This window comes from Toxorhynchites rutilus, chromosome 2 (assembly GCF_029784135.1).
Source record: "Toxorhynchites rutilus septentrionalis strain SRP chromosome 2, ASM2978413v1, whole genome shotgun sequence".
Lineage (NCBI taxonomy): Eukaryota > Metazoa > Arthropoda > Insecta > Diptera > Culicidae > Toxorhynchites > Toxorhynchites rutilus.
The window spans coordinates 194,397,607-194,414,494 of NC_073745.1; the positions used below are offsets into that span (position 1 = coordinate 194,397,607).

A 16,888-nucleotide genomic window follows, 5' to 3' on the forward strand; every position below is an offset into this window, starting at 1 on the left:
GAAGGTATTGATAACAAAAAACAAATTTTGGGCGGGACGAAGTTTGCCGGGTCAGCTAGTGGATCAATATTATTACAGTACACTCATGCAATGAGGCGGTCAAAATTGTGTTTTCTAAAACCGGGCAAACCATGATCATTTTTCGGACAAACCATGATTAGAGGTGGACAAACCATGATCATAATTTCTCTTTGAAAAACAAAAAATTGAACGTATTATTAGCAACTTAAGGCTTTTCAACAAACCCAATCTCATATTGATTACATGTAATTTGCGTGAAAACTACCAAAATTGGCCAAACCAACATCATTTACCTCATTGAGATATTAAGCATCCGCGTCCCGAAGATTTAGCGAGGGTAATGGCCTTCTTTGTTTTGGGGTGAAATTAAATCAAGTTTCGTTTCCTTCAAACGCACTTGCAGAGTCCTCTAAAATTGAACGAATCAGGTTCGCAATTACTCAGTCATGTATCATCTGAAACCATCTGTGAAGATCTTGGTCTCTCGCACAGCTACTTCCTGCGGATTCTGGAGTTTGGACGAAAATCAGAGATCGTGTAGTATAAAACCATTTACCTCCCGGAATTGTGTACAACTTTTGATGAAAGATATTCAATCATTTAGAACAGCAGAGAATGTCGGGAAACTGAAAAACCACGATTTGTCAACAATAATGTGCTCCTCTTCGGGTGACACCCGTCTTACATTTATTCTTCCAACGTCCTGCAAGTATTTAGATGATGATGGATATCAGAATCCCGAACGATTAACATCTATCTTACACCGTTATCCCGGAAAAGCGTCGTAAAACCATTTTCTCGGAGTATTGTTTACGTGCAACTTCCTTTCGTCGGAGTGCTAGTCTGCGTATAACAATCGACATTAATTAGGTCTAGATGTGTAATCGTACAATATCTTCACCTGTGCCCTACCGGAATCAAAAACTTAGATTGATACGGCCTAATTAGAATGTATGATTGCGAAAATCACTGTTGAGTTGAATATACACTGAACGTAATCCCAGTCCATAAGTCAAAGAAGCGGTTAAATCATTATTAAACTTTCATATTAAAAAATGAATTCTGCGGCTCAAGATGGATATACCTTTCCATAGCCGTTGAAATTAAACACCTCTGTAAGGATCAGAGGTTAAGATGATAAGCACAAGGCGTATTACTCTATAGTAGAATATTGATTTTTTGTGATGGAATGAAGATGATTACATACCGCATTTAATCACAAATAAATTATGTTATAAAACTGATTGTTATTGGTAAATTTGCGGTAGAATGGTTACGGTAACAGTTTCTTATACTGACAGAACTTCACAGCCAACCGTGTCAAGTGCAAGCACCAGAAATTCAGTCTATTTGTAGAACCCGGCAAGTTTACGTTTTAGAAGAGAAATGTGGATCAGTATCGACTACGTGAGTGCTCTACTCACGCTCGGCATTGCATACGTTGAACATGCAATTTGGAATGTGTTCGTACGTTTTTGGCCAGGTTTCGAGCGCCCGATAATAGAAGTACAACAAGGCAGAGTTCAGGGTGTTACAGCAAAACTTCCCAATGGATCCCGGTATCATTTCTTCAAAGGCATTCCCTATGCGAGTTCACCTGTTGGCAATCTTCGTTTCCGAGCACCGGTTCGATTGGAGCGATTTTACGAACCATTATTAAACTGCAGTACTGATAAAGGTGATTTTATTCAAAAATACATTTTGTTCGATTGGCCTATCATTGGCTCTGAAAATGAGCTATATCTTAACGTGTACACACCAGCGTTACCGAAGAAGGATTCAAACAAATATCCTGTAATGGTTTATGTTCATGGCGGTGGCTACCGATACGGCACAGCGAGTTCTCTTGTATATGACCCCGTATACTTGATACAACGGGAAGTAGTTGTGGTGACATTTATTTATCGATTGGGACCATTGGGTTTTCTCTGTTTACCAAATGCTGGTATCAGTGGAAATGCTGGACTCAAAGATCAAGTAAGTTCAATCGAATTCAACCCCAAGGATGCTAACAATCGGATATTTAATAGCGTCTGGTTCTCCAATGGGTTCATGAAAATATCGGACATTTTGGTGGTGACGCTGACAATGTTACGCTTTTCGGTGAAAGTGCTGGCAGTTTGTCTACGTATCTACATTATCTATCACCAAACTCAAGGTTCCTCCGATAAATTTTCATTATTTGGAGTAGGTCTAATGTGAATGTTTCATTCCAGAAAGTATTTCCATAGAGTGATATGTCAAAGTGGTGACGCTTGCACAGAGTCCGCATTTCAGGTCGATCCAGAAGGGAAGGCAAGGAAGCTAGCCCGCTTGTTAGGATGCACGGGCGACTCGGATGAGGACGTTCTTGGTATGTTCAATTTAGAAAAAATCAAAATTACATTGTCTTGTATAACCATCATTCACTGGTGTACGTTTTCGCCACTGTTCCAAGAATAATGTCGATGTCGTTGGCGAAGCTAAGCAGCTGAACGGCCCTTAAAAGAATTATGCTCCTCGTTTTGATTCCAACTTTTCGTACAACACCAATGGCCTTATTAAACAGCAAACATAATAAACCCTAAGCTTGGTGTAGTCATCGGTGCGGTTTGAAGAGACTCGAGAGCAGGGCCCGAAATCTTCGAAAGTGAAAAATGAAGACCGACTCTACTCTCAGTAGCTTGCTTCGGCTAGAACTGAACTAGACTAAGACTGAATTGACTAGCGTTGACTAGCGAGGATGACTGATGAACAAGTCCAGTCAGTGGTTATTCTAACTGACGCGACTAATGAATACAAACCTGCCTCTTCATTCAACTGACTTCAATCCACATTTCTACCCCCCTAGGAACGAAATTATTACCCGCGTACGCAATCTTATTTTTACGTCCATATAAAGAGGAACGAAAACTTGATTTCTGATGCAAAAAAGTAGTTACCCCATTAATGGACGATTTATTGACTATCCATCGTGAACTCAAACCAACGAACTTAGACAGTTATCAAGCATGCTATGAAGATCCTCGCATTAGGATTAGTAAATAGCGTGCAAAATAGCGCATACACACTGCACGCTATTTTATACGTGTGAGTAATTTTCGTGTACGATACAAAAAAAATCTAGCTCACCTGTAGCGGTGAGCTAGATTCGGTGCGTGCATACATGCAGCGTTGCCAATGTTCCAGTTTATACTGGATTCTTCCAGTTTTTTTTATCGATCCAGTCAGTTAAACCATAAAATGTTCCAGTTTTTTTCAAATATTGTCCAGTTTTATTTAGTTTTTTTATATGTGTGTTTCAGTTTTACCAATAAATTCACAATGCATAAATATTTTCACTCCCACATCCTTCTTATTCCTTGACAATTTTGTTTTTTTGACATTTTCGTTTGATCGATCCAAGCTGTATTTACCTTGGATCGATCTTTCTCTTCTTACACACCCTAAATGTTATTTTTCTCCTGCTTAAACCTCCAAAATCAGTACGGTTAGCGCGCAGTGCATGTAGTACCCTATAAATATTTTATGTTCTAGGTCCACCAATTCTGAAGTTCAGACCAATTGATCTACCATTTCAACCACGACTTGTGCAATGTTCAGCACAAGAAATCTTACCCAAAATAGTTCATAGAGCCTGCATGCTATGCAGGCTTTGAGTTTAAATAAACATCAGGTGTTATAGGTCCTCCGAATTCTTCTAAGGTCAAAAGATCATAGTGTCAATGTACTCCATTGACTTCAATTGATATGAATATGAAACCCAAGTAATCTTGCTCCCGTTTACATCCGTCTACATCAATCGATCATTCGACGAAATGAAATCCTAAAATCTCATGTGTCGGTCAATCGGAAAAGATCACCTTAGGTAACCTGAAAAGGAAGACCTGTACAAATAATTGGACCGGCTATATATTCTGTTATTTATCGAAACCAATCGCAACGGTGGAGAGTTAACTGTGGGAAACCTAAGAAGGTATCCGAAAGAACTCCTCTAAAATCAATCGTTCCGGCGATATCTAATGTTATTCATAGCGTATACACTATATAGAACTTCATTCGCGACGGCGGAGAGTTATCTTTTGGAAATCTGAGAACAGTGTCTTAGAATATCAACAAATATTCACGAGAAACGAATATGATTTTGTTCCAGTGTAAATAACTTTTTTTCAGCTTGAAACACACTGCCCTCATTATATTGATGACAATAACAAACGAGTTCATTTTGTTCATATTCTTGTTGCATGAACAAATTTGCTACAATGAATGAATGCGACATTGAATGGGGTTCATAACTTCGCTGTTATTTATAGTTTGGATATCAAAAGCAACAAATTGATATTCATCACATCCGAAACGATATTCGTTCTGGCAGTGAATTTAAGTTCAAAATAAATTTTATTTGGCGAGACGGTAGCAACGGCATATGCAGAATGGATACAACGAGTGGTTTTAGCTACCGTCAAGTCATTTGCGACATCGGGAATTTCATAAGGTATTTCCGATTACGGCATCCAGCAACTACAAAACCCAACCGCACACAGCAGCCTCAGGTTAGAAGTTAACAACAGCTGATATTCAGTTGGCTGAAATGAAATTCAGTTCTGACGTTTCCGATAATCAAAATGAAAATGACACTGGTTGGAAAAAAAACATCAAAACATATTGAAGGACAAAAGTTCATTTGCTCATATTCAATGGTTGCCTGGATCTGAAATTTTAATTTTCGTTTGGAATATATAGGTTTTCGATGCAACCTAGCCCGAAAATCTATGCATTTGATCTTAGCGAAGATGATTTTTTCCAACACTGGCTGAGAAGACAATCGTCCCAGATATGTTCCATTATACATCGCGCGTACCCTGATCTTTGAAATTAATCGTTGATCGAATACTTTTCTGCTGTTTGTTATTCAATACGATTAATCGCCCCAAATAATCGACTAATTGTCACACTGAGAGAAATAATTAGTTAGACTAATATTTCTCATTTGCTAGAAAGCCATCTGGACTCACAAAAAGTGTTAATTCCGCCTGAAAATCAATTATTATCTTTTACGCTCCCCTAAACTCGTAAACGAAGCTCAATTCGCGTTGACTGCATTGAGCTTCATTTGCGTTTTTAGGGGAGCGTGAAAGATAATGATTGAATTTCAGGATAAAACTGCAGCAGCCGTATGTGTTTTTGTCTGGGTTTGGATCGATTAATCGACGTAAATTATTCGTTCGCTTCGATTGCGTAGTATTCGTTCAATTAATAATCGATTTCTGTAGGAAGTATTCGATTAATCGATTAATCGAACGATTATCGGGGATCACTTATAGTCGAGTCGTAGAGGGGGAAAGTGACTAAACGCCCGACAGACTGTTTTGGCGAAGAAACTGTGTGTATGTGTGTCATCTTCGCTAAGCTCAAATGCATAGATTTTCGGGCTAGGTTGCATCGAAAACCTATATATTCCAGACGAAAATCAAAATGACAGATCCAGACAATCAGTGAATATGAGCAAATGAACTTTTGTTCTTCAATATGTTTTGAAGATTATTTTTCCACCCAGTGTCATTTTCATCTTGATTATTCAAGATGCCAGAATTGAATTCCATTTTAACCAAACGAATATCAGCTGTTGTTTACTTTTAACATGAGGCAACTTTGCGGTTTTGGTTTTAGTTTTTATTTATGCCGGTGTTACCGTCTCGCCAAACAAAATCCTGCGCGATTTCATGCTGAGTTCGTTTCATCGAAGTCTAGCGTTTTTGTTCACTAAATGGTCCAGCTTGACTAATGTTTTTTTTTTTGAATTTTTACTCAAAATCAATGCCAGAACGAATATCGTTTCGAATGTGATGAATATCAATATGTTGCTTTTGATATTCAAAGTATAAATAACAGCGAAGTTATGAACCCCACGCAATGCCGCATTCATTCATTATAGCAAATTTGTTCATGCATCAGCATGAAATGTATGGGGAAATAGAAATGCTTCCAATTTTCATCAATTTAAACTATATACAAACTATGGGATTGTAATGTATAGCATATCAAACAAATCTTCGAAAATTTCCGATTCGATTGGTTTGCAAATCGTTAAAATCCGTTCGCAGCAAAAATAGTTATTAACGTTAACTTTATTTCATAAAAACGTGACCTGTTTTCTGATTTGGCACCCTTAATGTAAGACGTAGTCCTACGTCAAAAAAAATTAACAGTGAGCATCAACTGAAGTCAAGTCATAAAAAAACAAAATAACTGAGTGGGAACTGAGCCCTTGTCCATGGCAGTCCTCGTTGTCAGTGGTACCTATTCAGTTCCTGGAGTCGGTGGTTAAATGCAGACGCAGTAGAGACAAAATCAAAATAGACGAATAATTCATTGAAGCTAGCGGACATGGAGCGCACTGGGTCATGTAGTCCGTATAGAGTGTTCCGGGGCTCAAGCAGCAGGAAATTCCGTTGGCGAAGCAATCGTTCAGGGGCGTAAATGTTGAGTTGCCCTAGCAATTCAGGTGCGTCAATTTCACCGTTTAAAATTTTTGCGATAAACATAGCTTGAGCAACGCTCCTTCTCTGCTGTAATGTCTGCAATCCCAGTAATCTGCATCGATCTTCGTATCGGGGAAGGTTCATAGGATCCCGCCATGAAAGACGACGAAGGGCATGTCTTACAAATTTCCGTTGTATTGATTCGATCCTAGCAGTCCACGTTGATTGATATGGGCACCATACTTGAGAGTTAGATTCCAAAATCGATCTCACCAAAGTGCAGTATAGAGATCGGAGGCAAAGCGGGTCATTTAATTCTCGGGATATTTTAAACATAAATCCCAGCTGCCGGTTGGCTCTAGAAATCATGTCGTTGTAGTGCAATCTGAAGGTAAATGATGAGTCTAGGATGACGCCAAGATCACGAACTTTAGGAACACGATCGAGAGACTGTCCGTCAATTGAATAATCAAATGTTATCGGATTGAGCTTGCGGTGATACGTAAAAACATTACATTTGTGAATGCTTAGCGTTAGCATGTTCCGTGTACACCATTCGGTGAAATGATCCAGCAGCTGTTGTAGAGCGTGGCAGTCCTCGAAGCTTCGGATGACCATGTAAATTTTGACGTCATCAGCGTAGAACAATCGGCAGCCAGGTGGTAGTACGATAGAAAGCTCGTTAATGAAAATTGAGAATATCAAGGGGCCCAGATTGCTCCCTTGTGGCACGCCTGACAGGTTCGAAAATTGTTCTGATCTTTCCGATCCAATATTAACGGTGAGCATACGATTCGTTAGGTATGATTCGAACCAGCTGACAAGATCCGCTGAGACACCGATTCGTCCTAATCGTTCCAGTAGTATTCCGTGGTCAACTCTATCAAATGCTGATTTCAAGTCTGTGTAGACGGTGTCGACTTGAGCACCAGCATCAATGTTGCTTATGCAAAACGAGGCGAACTGAGCCAGGTTCGTGGTAGTCGATCTTTTGGGATAGAATCCATGTTGATCGGTGGCAATGTAGTTCTTGCAAGAGTCAAAAAGCAAGTCATTCAATAAAATTTTGGAACACGCACAGAGCGAAGTTATGCCTCTGTAGTTTTCGATGTTCTGTCGATCACCTTTTTTGAACACAGGAAACATGATTGACGTCTTCCAACAGGTGGGAAAGCAACATTGTCTTAATGAGAGATTGAAGAGTGCAGTGAGTGGACGAATCAACTCCTCGCCACATTTTTTAAGGATGAAGGAGGGAATGCCATCAGGACTAGACATTGAACACTTCAATTTGTTTATGGCGAATTTCACTTGGTCCGGTGAGACCGCGAGGTTTCTCAGATGACACACATCTCTAGGTGTATCTCTACAAGCGTCTATAATACGGCATCCCGACAAAGTCGAATCATTGAACGCACTTCTGAAGTGAGTTGCGAAAAGGTTACATTTTGTTGCGGTGGAATTGGCTACTTCACTGCCCAGGAACATCTCCGCGGGTAGTCCATTGCTATCCTTCCGTTTTGAATTCACGAATTTCAAAAAATTTCAGGGATGTCTACGTAAATCTTCTTGAGTTCTTATGCAGTAGCGTTTGTATAAATAGCGGTTGAACGTTCGATAACTGTTACTAGCCCGTGCGAAACATTGCTTGGTGAATACACAGCGGGACTGGCAATAGTCTCGAAGTGCCTTCGATCTCAGTCGTTTCAAACGTCTCAGGTGTGCGTTTCCCCAGGGTGGCTTGGGGATGGTCTACGCAATGGGATAAAATCAACCATGTAACCTTTAAGCAAACTTCTAAAGCAGTCAACTGCACCGTTTATGTCATCTGCGGATTCTAGGAAATGCCAATCAGTTTGGCGTAGGGCTTCTAGTAATCCTTCAGAGTTGGCTCGGTGAAAGTCAAGTCCAGGCTCATCCGGAATGTTTATAAGTACGATGAACAATGAATGATTGCAAGTCTAATGGAAATTCCGGAACGTTAGCTCCAACACTCTCGACTTCAAACGAGGTGGCTGCATCAACGACAAACACTGAAGCAAAGTGTTTCGAAAATAAATCACACGTTTCAGAAACAGAAGACGACTCCCAATTATCCATGAACATCTTAGATGGAATGTCGGTAGTTTTACACTTGAAATTGACAAAATTCCAGAAACTTCTTGGATTCCAACGCAAATTTGTCAAACAGTTCAACAGTTCGTCGAGGGCACAGTTTGCGTTGACAGGAATTTTTGTCGCTCCGTAGGACGCGAAGAAGTGGAGTGCTCCAATCTGGTGACATCTAAGGTTTCTTTCGTGGAGTTTTCACTACGAGCCAAATGCAAACAGTTTCGCAAAAACGTGTCGCCATACTATTAACGTCCTGGCCAAGGGTACCCCAACTGTAGCTACTCAGAAACTCATTGAATGCAGCGAAATCGATTTTAGCGTAGTTCAGCGATTGTTCGCCTTTCATTAAGATCCTCAGCAACCGACACCGCCCCACCCGTAGCCGATAATGACAGTGCGCAAAACACCAGATCCAGTGTACGGCCTCAAAAATGGCGAATAAGCTGCGCTTCTGAAGACCGAGAAAGGAGAGCAGCACTCGCCGCAGAGGTCAAAGAAGGATCAACAACTGAATCGCTATATGGCTCCCACGCTAGATGAGGCAAACTGTAATCACCACATACTCAAACTGTGTCATCAGGGGACGCATGGTCACACAGTTCTCGCACGGAAGTCAGATGGGAATCATATACCCTCTCGTCACGACTGCGGACGGGAGGAATGTATACGGCGCAAAGTAACATCCTTTTCCCACGTATTGTAGGAGCGATAGAAATCTGTTCCAAAGAACCTCCGTTTCTCGTATGAACCTCTACAGCAGCAATTAGCTACTGCGATGAGGACTCTGCCAAATCTAGACTTGTCACTGTTGGAAGGAATTCGGTCGCAGCGAAAAAAGTTGATTTCAGCTCAAAATAGATGAAAGGAAATGATGCTATCGTCAAGTCCGGTTTCAGTCAACATGGTGACGTTCGAATTATGCGGGCGCTACACGATTCGTCCAACGTTTCACTCGAATGTTGGACTCAAACATTTGACTCGATGAATCGACAAATGTTGTGACGAATGTGCTGCTACACGGTGAAGTGAATGTTCGATTCAATGCAATCGGTCCAAACAATCGGCGAGTATGTGGGTCGAATGTTTATTGTTTTTATTTGCCATCAAAAACGTTAGGAAACTGGATGACGATGCGAGTATTGGAGGTTCGTAGCTCGTCAGTCGACTACACGATGCGTCGAATCATCGAGCGTCCAGCATTCGAGGGTGTTCGTAGCATCGTGTAGCGCTGGCTTTACAATCGAATACTACCAAACAGAGATCGGCAATTTTCCTTCTTAGGCCACGTACGTTTTGGTAGTATAGCCATATAACATCGGTAGTCATGCTGTGACCCCCTCTACAAACCAAATACTGGCCTAGAGTGGCACGCTGGAAGACCCCTTCCCCAGACTCAACAACAGGACCGCGACGGCAAAACTGACGCTTACTGCAGGTCTCGACTAAGTTGGACGGGTTAGGATGCCGTTGTTCGTGCGGTCCACTAGTCGAGGCTCATCACTCGTTTGATGCGTGTATTCCAGTGCTTGCACAGCCATGACACCAGGTGCATCGGCGACCGCATTACGTTCATCAAATAGCGAGAGGATGTAGTACCCTGAGGTGGATGTTTGAAAGACACCGAATTCACTAAGAAAAGCGCTGGCTGCTATTGGCGTGACTTGTTCGAAGGAACTTGGAGCTTCTATATTACTGTCGGCAGTTCGTCGTGGCGAAGAAAACTCGACAATTGTAGGAGGCTGCAAGCCATCAAGCTGATCGGTCCATGTAGAAGTGCAGTGGCTGGAAGTTTGAGCGGAGTGAGGCAAAAACCCACTTGCGTGGTGAAGAAGTTTGGAAAACGTCGTGCGTCCTAGTGATGAAGACCCAGAGGTGATGTTATTTCTGGAGAGGGTTGACTTCTTCCATTTGTCACCTGGTTGATCGCTGCAACCTTGTCCTGGTTTTTTGAGCGGTCAACAAATTCACAACATTTTCTGCCCACGATTCGCGGGAAACGAACATGTATGACAATTTTGAATGAGAAGAAATTCTGATGCCTAAGTCTGCCCCTTTCGGGACCAGTTTCACCATTTCCGCCTCTGAATACTTCGATCTATTCACGACCACAATGCAATCTCACTCTCAGTTGTTTATGGATCAAACGCAGAGAGGTAGACCCAGACCAAATTGTCGTTCAGTTGTATGGTTTTGAGCTGTTGATTCATAAGCCTAGTTCCACAAAGCCTCGCCGGCTTCGATGGAGTGATATTAGAGGTACCACTTATACAAGCGGAACGAGTATTTGCACAGCGATAGGTACGAACGGATCCGATGTACCCGAGGAAAATCTGTCTTCAATGAGCACGTGGTCGATTTAGTTCACTGTCCGTTGATCTGGTGATCTCCAGGTGGCATTCTAGATATCGAAGAAAGAAGGTGCACCATCATTACCTGAAAAGTTCTGAAGTTTTTTTTTCAAAAACCGTTGGCCGTTGTCGTCCAGGTCCGTATGTAGGCTGTTCAGCCCAACTACCGATCTATACGTTTCCTCCCTTCCAACTAGTGCGTTCATGTCATGTAGACTTGCTTAAAATAAACGTAGTGCTCATCTTTCCTGTTTTCGGTTCTTCCTTTGTGTGGGCAATGCATGTTGATGATGCTGCAATTGAAAAATCGACCCTTGATTCTAAACTTGTAAAAGCAGTCGCAGTCGCAAAGCGTTATTGCATTTTGCCCTTGTAACGTTTGCATTGAAAAAATGGACAAAAAAAACGATTTTTTATGGGTTTACCTTCAATCATAGTAACCCATGAGTCAGCAGAAAAAATTTACAGCTCTATCAGTCGAACTCTAACCGTGATGGCAAAAGCAGTGAAGCTACTCCGATCAGAAGTGTGCGCGTTCAAAGAACGGTACCCCGCCGCGTCGAAAACGGACATCGTGCGGCACTTTGTGGACGCCGGATACGCCCGTTCCGGCATCTACAACATCTTGGCACTTTTGAACAATAATGCTGAAGTGGAAGATCGAGGGAAAAGTGGCTACATCGCTGGGAGCACTTGGCCGGGAGGTCGGTGCAACCGGCCATACAGTGAAAATGTATCTAGCGAACATGGCATACAGGAAGCAGAAGTCCCGTCTACTGGCCTTGGAGCTGCAGGCAATGACGCAGCAGCAGCTGCTGAATAAGATGGTCAAGTTGATTTTCCCGGCGAATCGCAACGTGGCGGGGGTGATGGACGACGAGACCTATCTCACCTTAGATGGCAACGACTAGCAGGGCACTTCGTATTTTATTTCCTACACGTGCCTACACGCATGTTTTCGGCCACCATGGTGAATGTTCCGGTTAACTGCCGGAAGGCCGCTCGCAAGGGCGTAGTATTTTTTTTTTGCAAGTAAGCTAATATGATTTTCTTCCATGGGAAATCTATCAAACTCAATTATTTGTCTTAGCTTTTTTTTTACCATAAGATAAAAGTCCAATTTTTTATGCTCGAAATGTATACCTTATATGGTAACGGGTTTAAGCACATTTCAACAAGGAGTGTCAAATATGAATAGAAATTAACTTTTCCGGAACTAATTAGTATTCTATGTGAAATTCATTTCATATTATAATAAAAGTTTTAGTAGGAATATCGGAAAATTTAACGGAAAAAGGTAAGTTAGTGTTTGGGCAGGTCGGATCTTCCCTCTTCACTTGGAGCTCTTTGGACGTTATGAAAATAACAACTCGAACTTTACTAGGAATAAACTGTATTTTTGAAACGCTGGATTTGAACTGGCATTTTGTTTGGCTAGATTAAATTGATGTAGTTACACAATGTGGATTCGACTTCTAGCCATAAAATTCCTTATCTAGATGTAACAGTTAGGTTTAGGACACGTGCTTCAAGTAATTAAATAATGCCAAGTACAAATTTTCTCTCAAATTTTACCAATTTCAAATTGCCTTTGAGCCTTCCAATCTGATGAAGAATAGTTTGGATCCCAAATTCAAATGTCGCCACTAATCATCGCGGATATATTCGTTGTCCCGAGTTGATGGCGATATTGACCGTGTAAGATGGCAAAATATTTATTGAGGTTAGATCGGATCGGAAAGCCTAGCTGTCATGACATTGAAGATAATTATTGTCTACAGTTTTGATCGTGTAAGGTGCCCAATAAATAACTATGTTCTACTAGGCATGCTCTTTCATTTGATACCCATATTGATGGAGTTTTGAAAAATATATATATAACGCCATTTTGTGGTAGCGACAATTTTGGATTTGCATTTTTCATGAATAACTTTTGGTGGATCACACCATTGAGGGACGTGACGGATCCTTCGGCTAAAGGAGGCCTCTGCGTTGGTGGCTCAGGCTGTGGAATTATCTGGCACTTTGTTCTTCTGGAAGACGCAACTGGTGCGCAACGAATAGAATGATCTTAAATCCATCCAAATGTTCGGGTCTTTCGTTTTCTTGAAAGCGCACATCGATAACCTTTGAATATAGGTTGCACGGTGAATTTTTGAGACGTGTGGACACTTTCAAAGACCTTGGAGTTATGTTAGACTCTAAACCAGGGATGGCCAAACGGTAATCCGCGGTCTACCGGTAGCCCGCGTAGGTATTCCTAGGCGCCAGGTATTCCTGCTGGTCTAGGCTAGTGTCACCTCCAAATGAAATGGAATAAATATTCCTACACCTTTTACCGTGATCAATTTATAAGGTGTTTATGCTAACCTCAATAAAACAAATTAGTTGTAAGAGTAGATATTGCTTCATTGAAGTTTCGGTTTTATATTTTCTTTCAGATTGTTTTTTCTTTAATATTAACACGTTTCAGTTATTCGACCACTTGTAGTAAAGTAAAAAATTAGCACTAGGAATAATTTCAATAATTTGTCAAATGACCGATTGAAAATGTGAAAATGTGATGAAAATGAAATATCCGGCATAAGGTTTCGAAAATCAATAAAAACTAAATTGTCGAAGAAACATTGCTTTTAGAGACTGCATATGCGAGTTATAATAGAGTATTGTTATTTTAATTTTAAAAGTAAATTTTAAGTAATGTGAAATTTATTGTGCAGATGATTTTTTTTAAAGAAATTTAGCCATGAATTTAATAACAGTGATGAATGAGAAATCATAAATTTCTAAAATTAAATATTGGGCCCTATTACGTAATTCTACTTGAACAGAATTTTGCTTGTTAACTCTATTTTACTATTATAGATACATTCAGGTGAAAGCTGTCGGCTTAATTTTTCGAGCTGTTCGGTTTGCTTGTTACTTTATAGACATTTCGGAGACATTTCAAAATATGCAATTCGCCGACGCTCGAGAAAGAACTCGATTCGATGAGATTCTATCGATTTACAAAATGATAGTGATAATTATAGGGATCGAATTGATCGTTCGATTTAATTTACATAATAGGGGCCAATATTTCCGATAGATAGTTCTTATACTTCTAGTTAATTGGTTATTTGGTCTCACAGATCGAGAATCAATAATTTTCATTTAATTAGAATAAGTGATTCGCCTATAATTGGACATCTAGCTAATTGGATAGACCTGTAATGCGACACGAATAATAGGATATTTTGATATGATTCTCTAATTGGACGTTTTTGTAAACTCCTTTTGCACACTTTTCCAGTGATTATTTGTTAGATTCTCAATTATTTTCCTGTTTAACTTATTTTTCACATTGTGTTGTGTTTGTTGATAAGTCCAATCACAGGTCACAATCGCCTCTAATGCGGATTTTTTTTTGATTCTCAACACGAAGGTCATAATAAACTTGAAAGCCCATTTTTCAATTTTCCAGAGCACTTATTGTGTACCGTTATGGACTTATTTAATTAAATGAACTAATTTCAAGTTATTATTAGAATGCAACAACTGATATTCATCTAGAACTCCACTGACAATAATCCCATAAAATCCAACTGTGCCATACGTCTGGCATTTAGTCGAAATCTTCGTAGTATTCTCTGTCTAGAAAAGAACGCTTCAGCTAGACTTGATGTCACCATCCAATTTCGTCAAAATTTTCACTGTCACCCAAGTGAATGGGATGGTGTGAAAATAAATCGTATCAACTTGTTTTGTGGTGACCAACCTTACAAAACTGCTTACAAACTGCTGCTTGTCAGGTGGTTTTTGATGAGATTGATCGTTGGAGTGCGGAACAAATTTTGTGAGAATATGCCACAAATGTAGATGAGTTTGAGTATATTTAAAAAAGCTTTAGCTAAAAGGGGGAACTTGAAACAATTTCTTAAATCAATCGAAAAATGGATGAACACTCAGCGATAGTATCTAGATTTTTTCAAACCGTATCTCTAATACATTCCCGAAAAACGAAATCGTTTGTTAAAAGGAGATCCCTATGGAAAAGATCGATTTTCGCGTTTTTTTTTTTTTTTGAGTACAAAGTCGATTAAAAAAATCGGAAATCGGAGAGGAAAAAATCGATCTTCTGAATATTGATGCAAGATCGCCCAATCCTAGTTCAAACTTAGTGTTATTGTTTAGTACCAAAATAATTTTCTAATGACTTTTTGATACAGTTAACGTTGGTAGACCGCAGCCTAACATTTGAACAATTAGTCGCCCGCAATGCCCAAAAGCCACCACCGCTCTAAACTAACCTTTCGTTACATCACTTCTAAAGCGTCCAAAGCCTCGGCTTTGTTTTCCGTGTCAAAAAGCAATTCACAGATGTACATTAGATTAAGGCCCTATATTGAGCATTGATTCGATCCATTCTGGAATATGCTTGTGTTGTACGGTCACCATATTAGTCAATCAATCTGTGAATGATTCATTGAAAATGGCCCAGCTACGAGGATCGCTGTAGTCTCATAGAATTGGATTCATTGGACTCTCGAAGGAATGTTGCAAAGACGCTTTTTTTATCTGATATTATTTTATCAAATATCGATTGCCCCGAATTATTCTCCTTAAGTATAGGGATGGACATGGAAATCTAAATCATGGGACACTTGCTCCACATTCGCGCTGTCGGTCGCAAACAACTGTGTTCTACTAGCTTAATTTGAAACCCATATTTTTGAGACTTTGAGAAAATATGCAGTCCGCCGTTTTGGAGCGGCTGCCTTCATGGATTTTTCAGATGATGGAATACGCAGTTTTAATTTTTTTTATGAACCTTATTACCCTTCTTCCAGATACTCTGATGAAAGCCTCAGCTAGATCTTTGGTGAAATACCAAGACGATGTCATAAGTCCAGATGAGGAAGTTTGTTTCCAAAGGTTTCTCTTCAAACCCGTGATCGAGCAGCAATCCACTGAAGACAGCATTATCACTCGAGCCCCCGAAGAAATTATAAAATCCATGAACACACTTATTATGCCGATAATGTCCGGATGCACAAGCGGAGAAGGAGCGCTATCATTAACGTTGAACAAATATCGCTTAGAGGATTATAATAGACACCCTGAATGGCTTGTACCGCGATTCATGGGCCTTACGAAAAACCTAGAACAAAAAATTAGCATTGGACAAGAGATGAAAACCTTTTATCTTGGTGACAATAATATCAGCTGGGAGACAGTTGATCAAACGTGTGATTTGATGTCTGATGCCACATTAGTTGTCAGCAACAATTTGAGCGCTGAATGGATTGCTAAATTTCAACCAAATGTAAAGCATTATAACTACTACTTTTCGTTCAGTGGCCGATTCGACATTTTTAAGAAACTCTACAACATAGGATCAGTAAATGGAGTTTACCACGGCGATGACATTTTCTATCTGTTTAGGTAAGATGTTTGATTACCTCGAATTTTTTTAACAACTAATACTACAAGCTGAATATTTCAGTCCATCTTTACTACCGAACTTACCAGCAGACAGCAACGAGTGCAAAGTACGAGATTTCTTTGTCAAAGTCATCACAAATTTTGCCAAATTCGGTGATCCTACTCCGGATGGGTCTATGCTTGGTTTCACGTGGGAAGCAATACAGCCTGTAGATCGCAACTCGGAACATTTCAATTTGAAATGCTTGGAAATCACACAATCGCCACGTATGGTGCAAAACCCACATCAGGATAGAATGAAATTCTGGAGAAATTTGATTAGAAAACACACAAATTTGTTATGATTTATGATGATGTGATGATTAAAAATACAAACCAATGTATATAAAGTATTTCTCAAAATATATACAATATATACACGGTATTTGAGAATCACTTTATTCCACCATTAGTAAAACCCAAGTGTTGGATTAGCGTTGAATAACAATAGTGGGTGCTCCCGTGGCCGAGTGGTTAGCGTCA

The 16,888-nt window shown here is 40.1% G+C and overlaps 1 protein-coding gene across 1 annotated transcript; it reads left to right on the forward strand.

Moving 5' to 3' along the window:
* Positions 1–1,097: 1,097 nt before the first annotated feature.
* On the forward strand, positions 1,098–16,736 carry LOC129767325 (acetylcholinesterase-like). Its single transcript, XM_055768062.1, has 5 exons — positions 1,098–1,998; positions 2,052–2,179; positions 2,238–2,374; positions 15,772–16,366; positions 16,428–16,736. Exons 1-5 carry the CDS (start codon positions 1,408–1,410, stop codon positions 16,708–16,710), a joined length of 1,734 nt encoding a protein of 577 aa, XP_055624037.1. The 5' UTR covers positions 1,098–1,407; the 3' UTR covers positions 16,711–16,736.
* Positions 16,737–16,888: the final 152 nt, after the last annotated feature.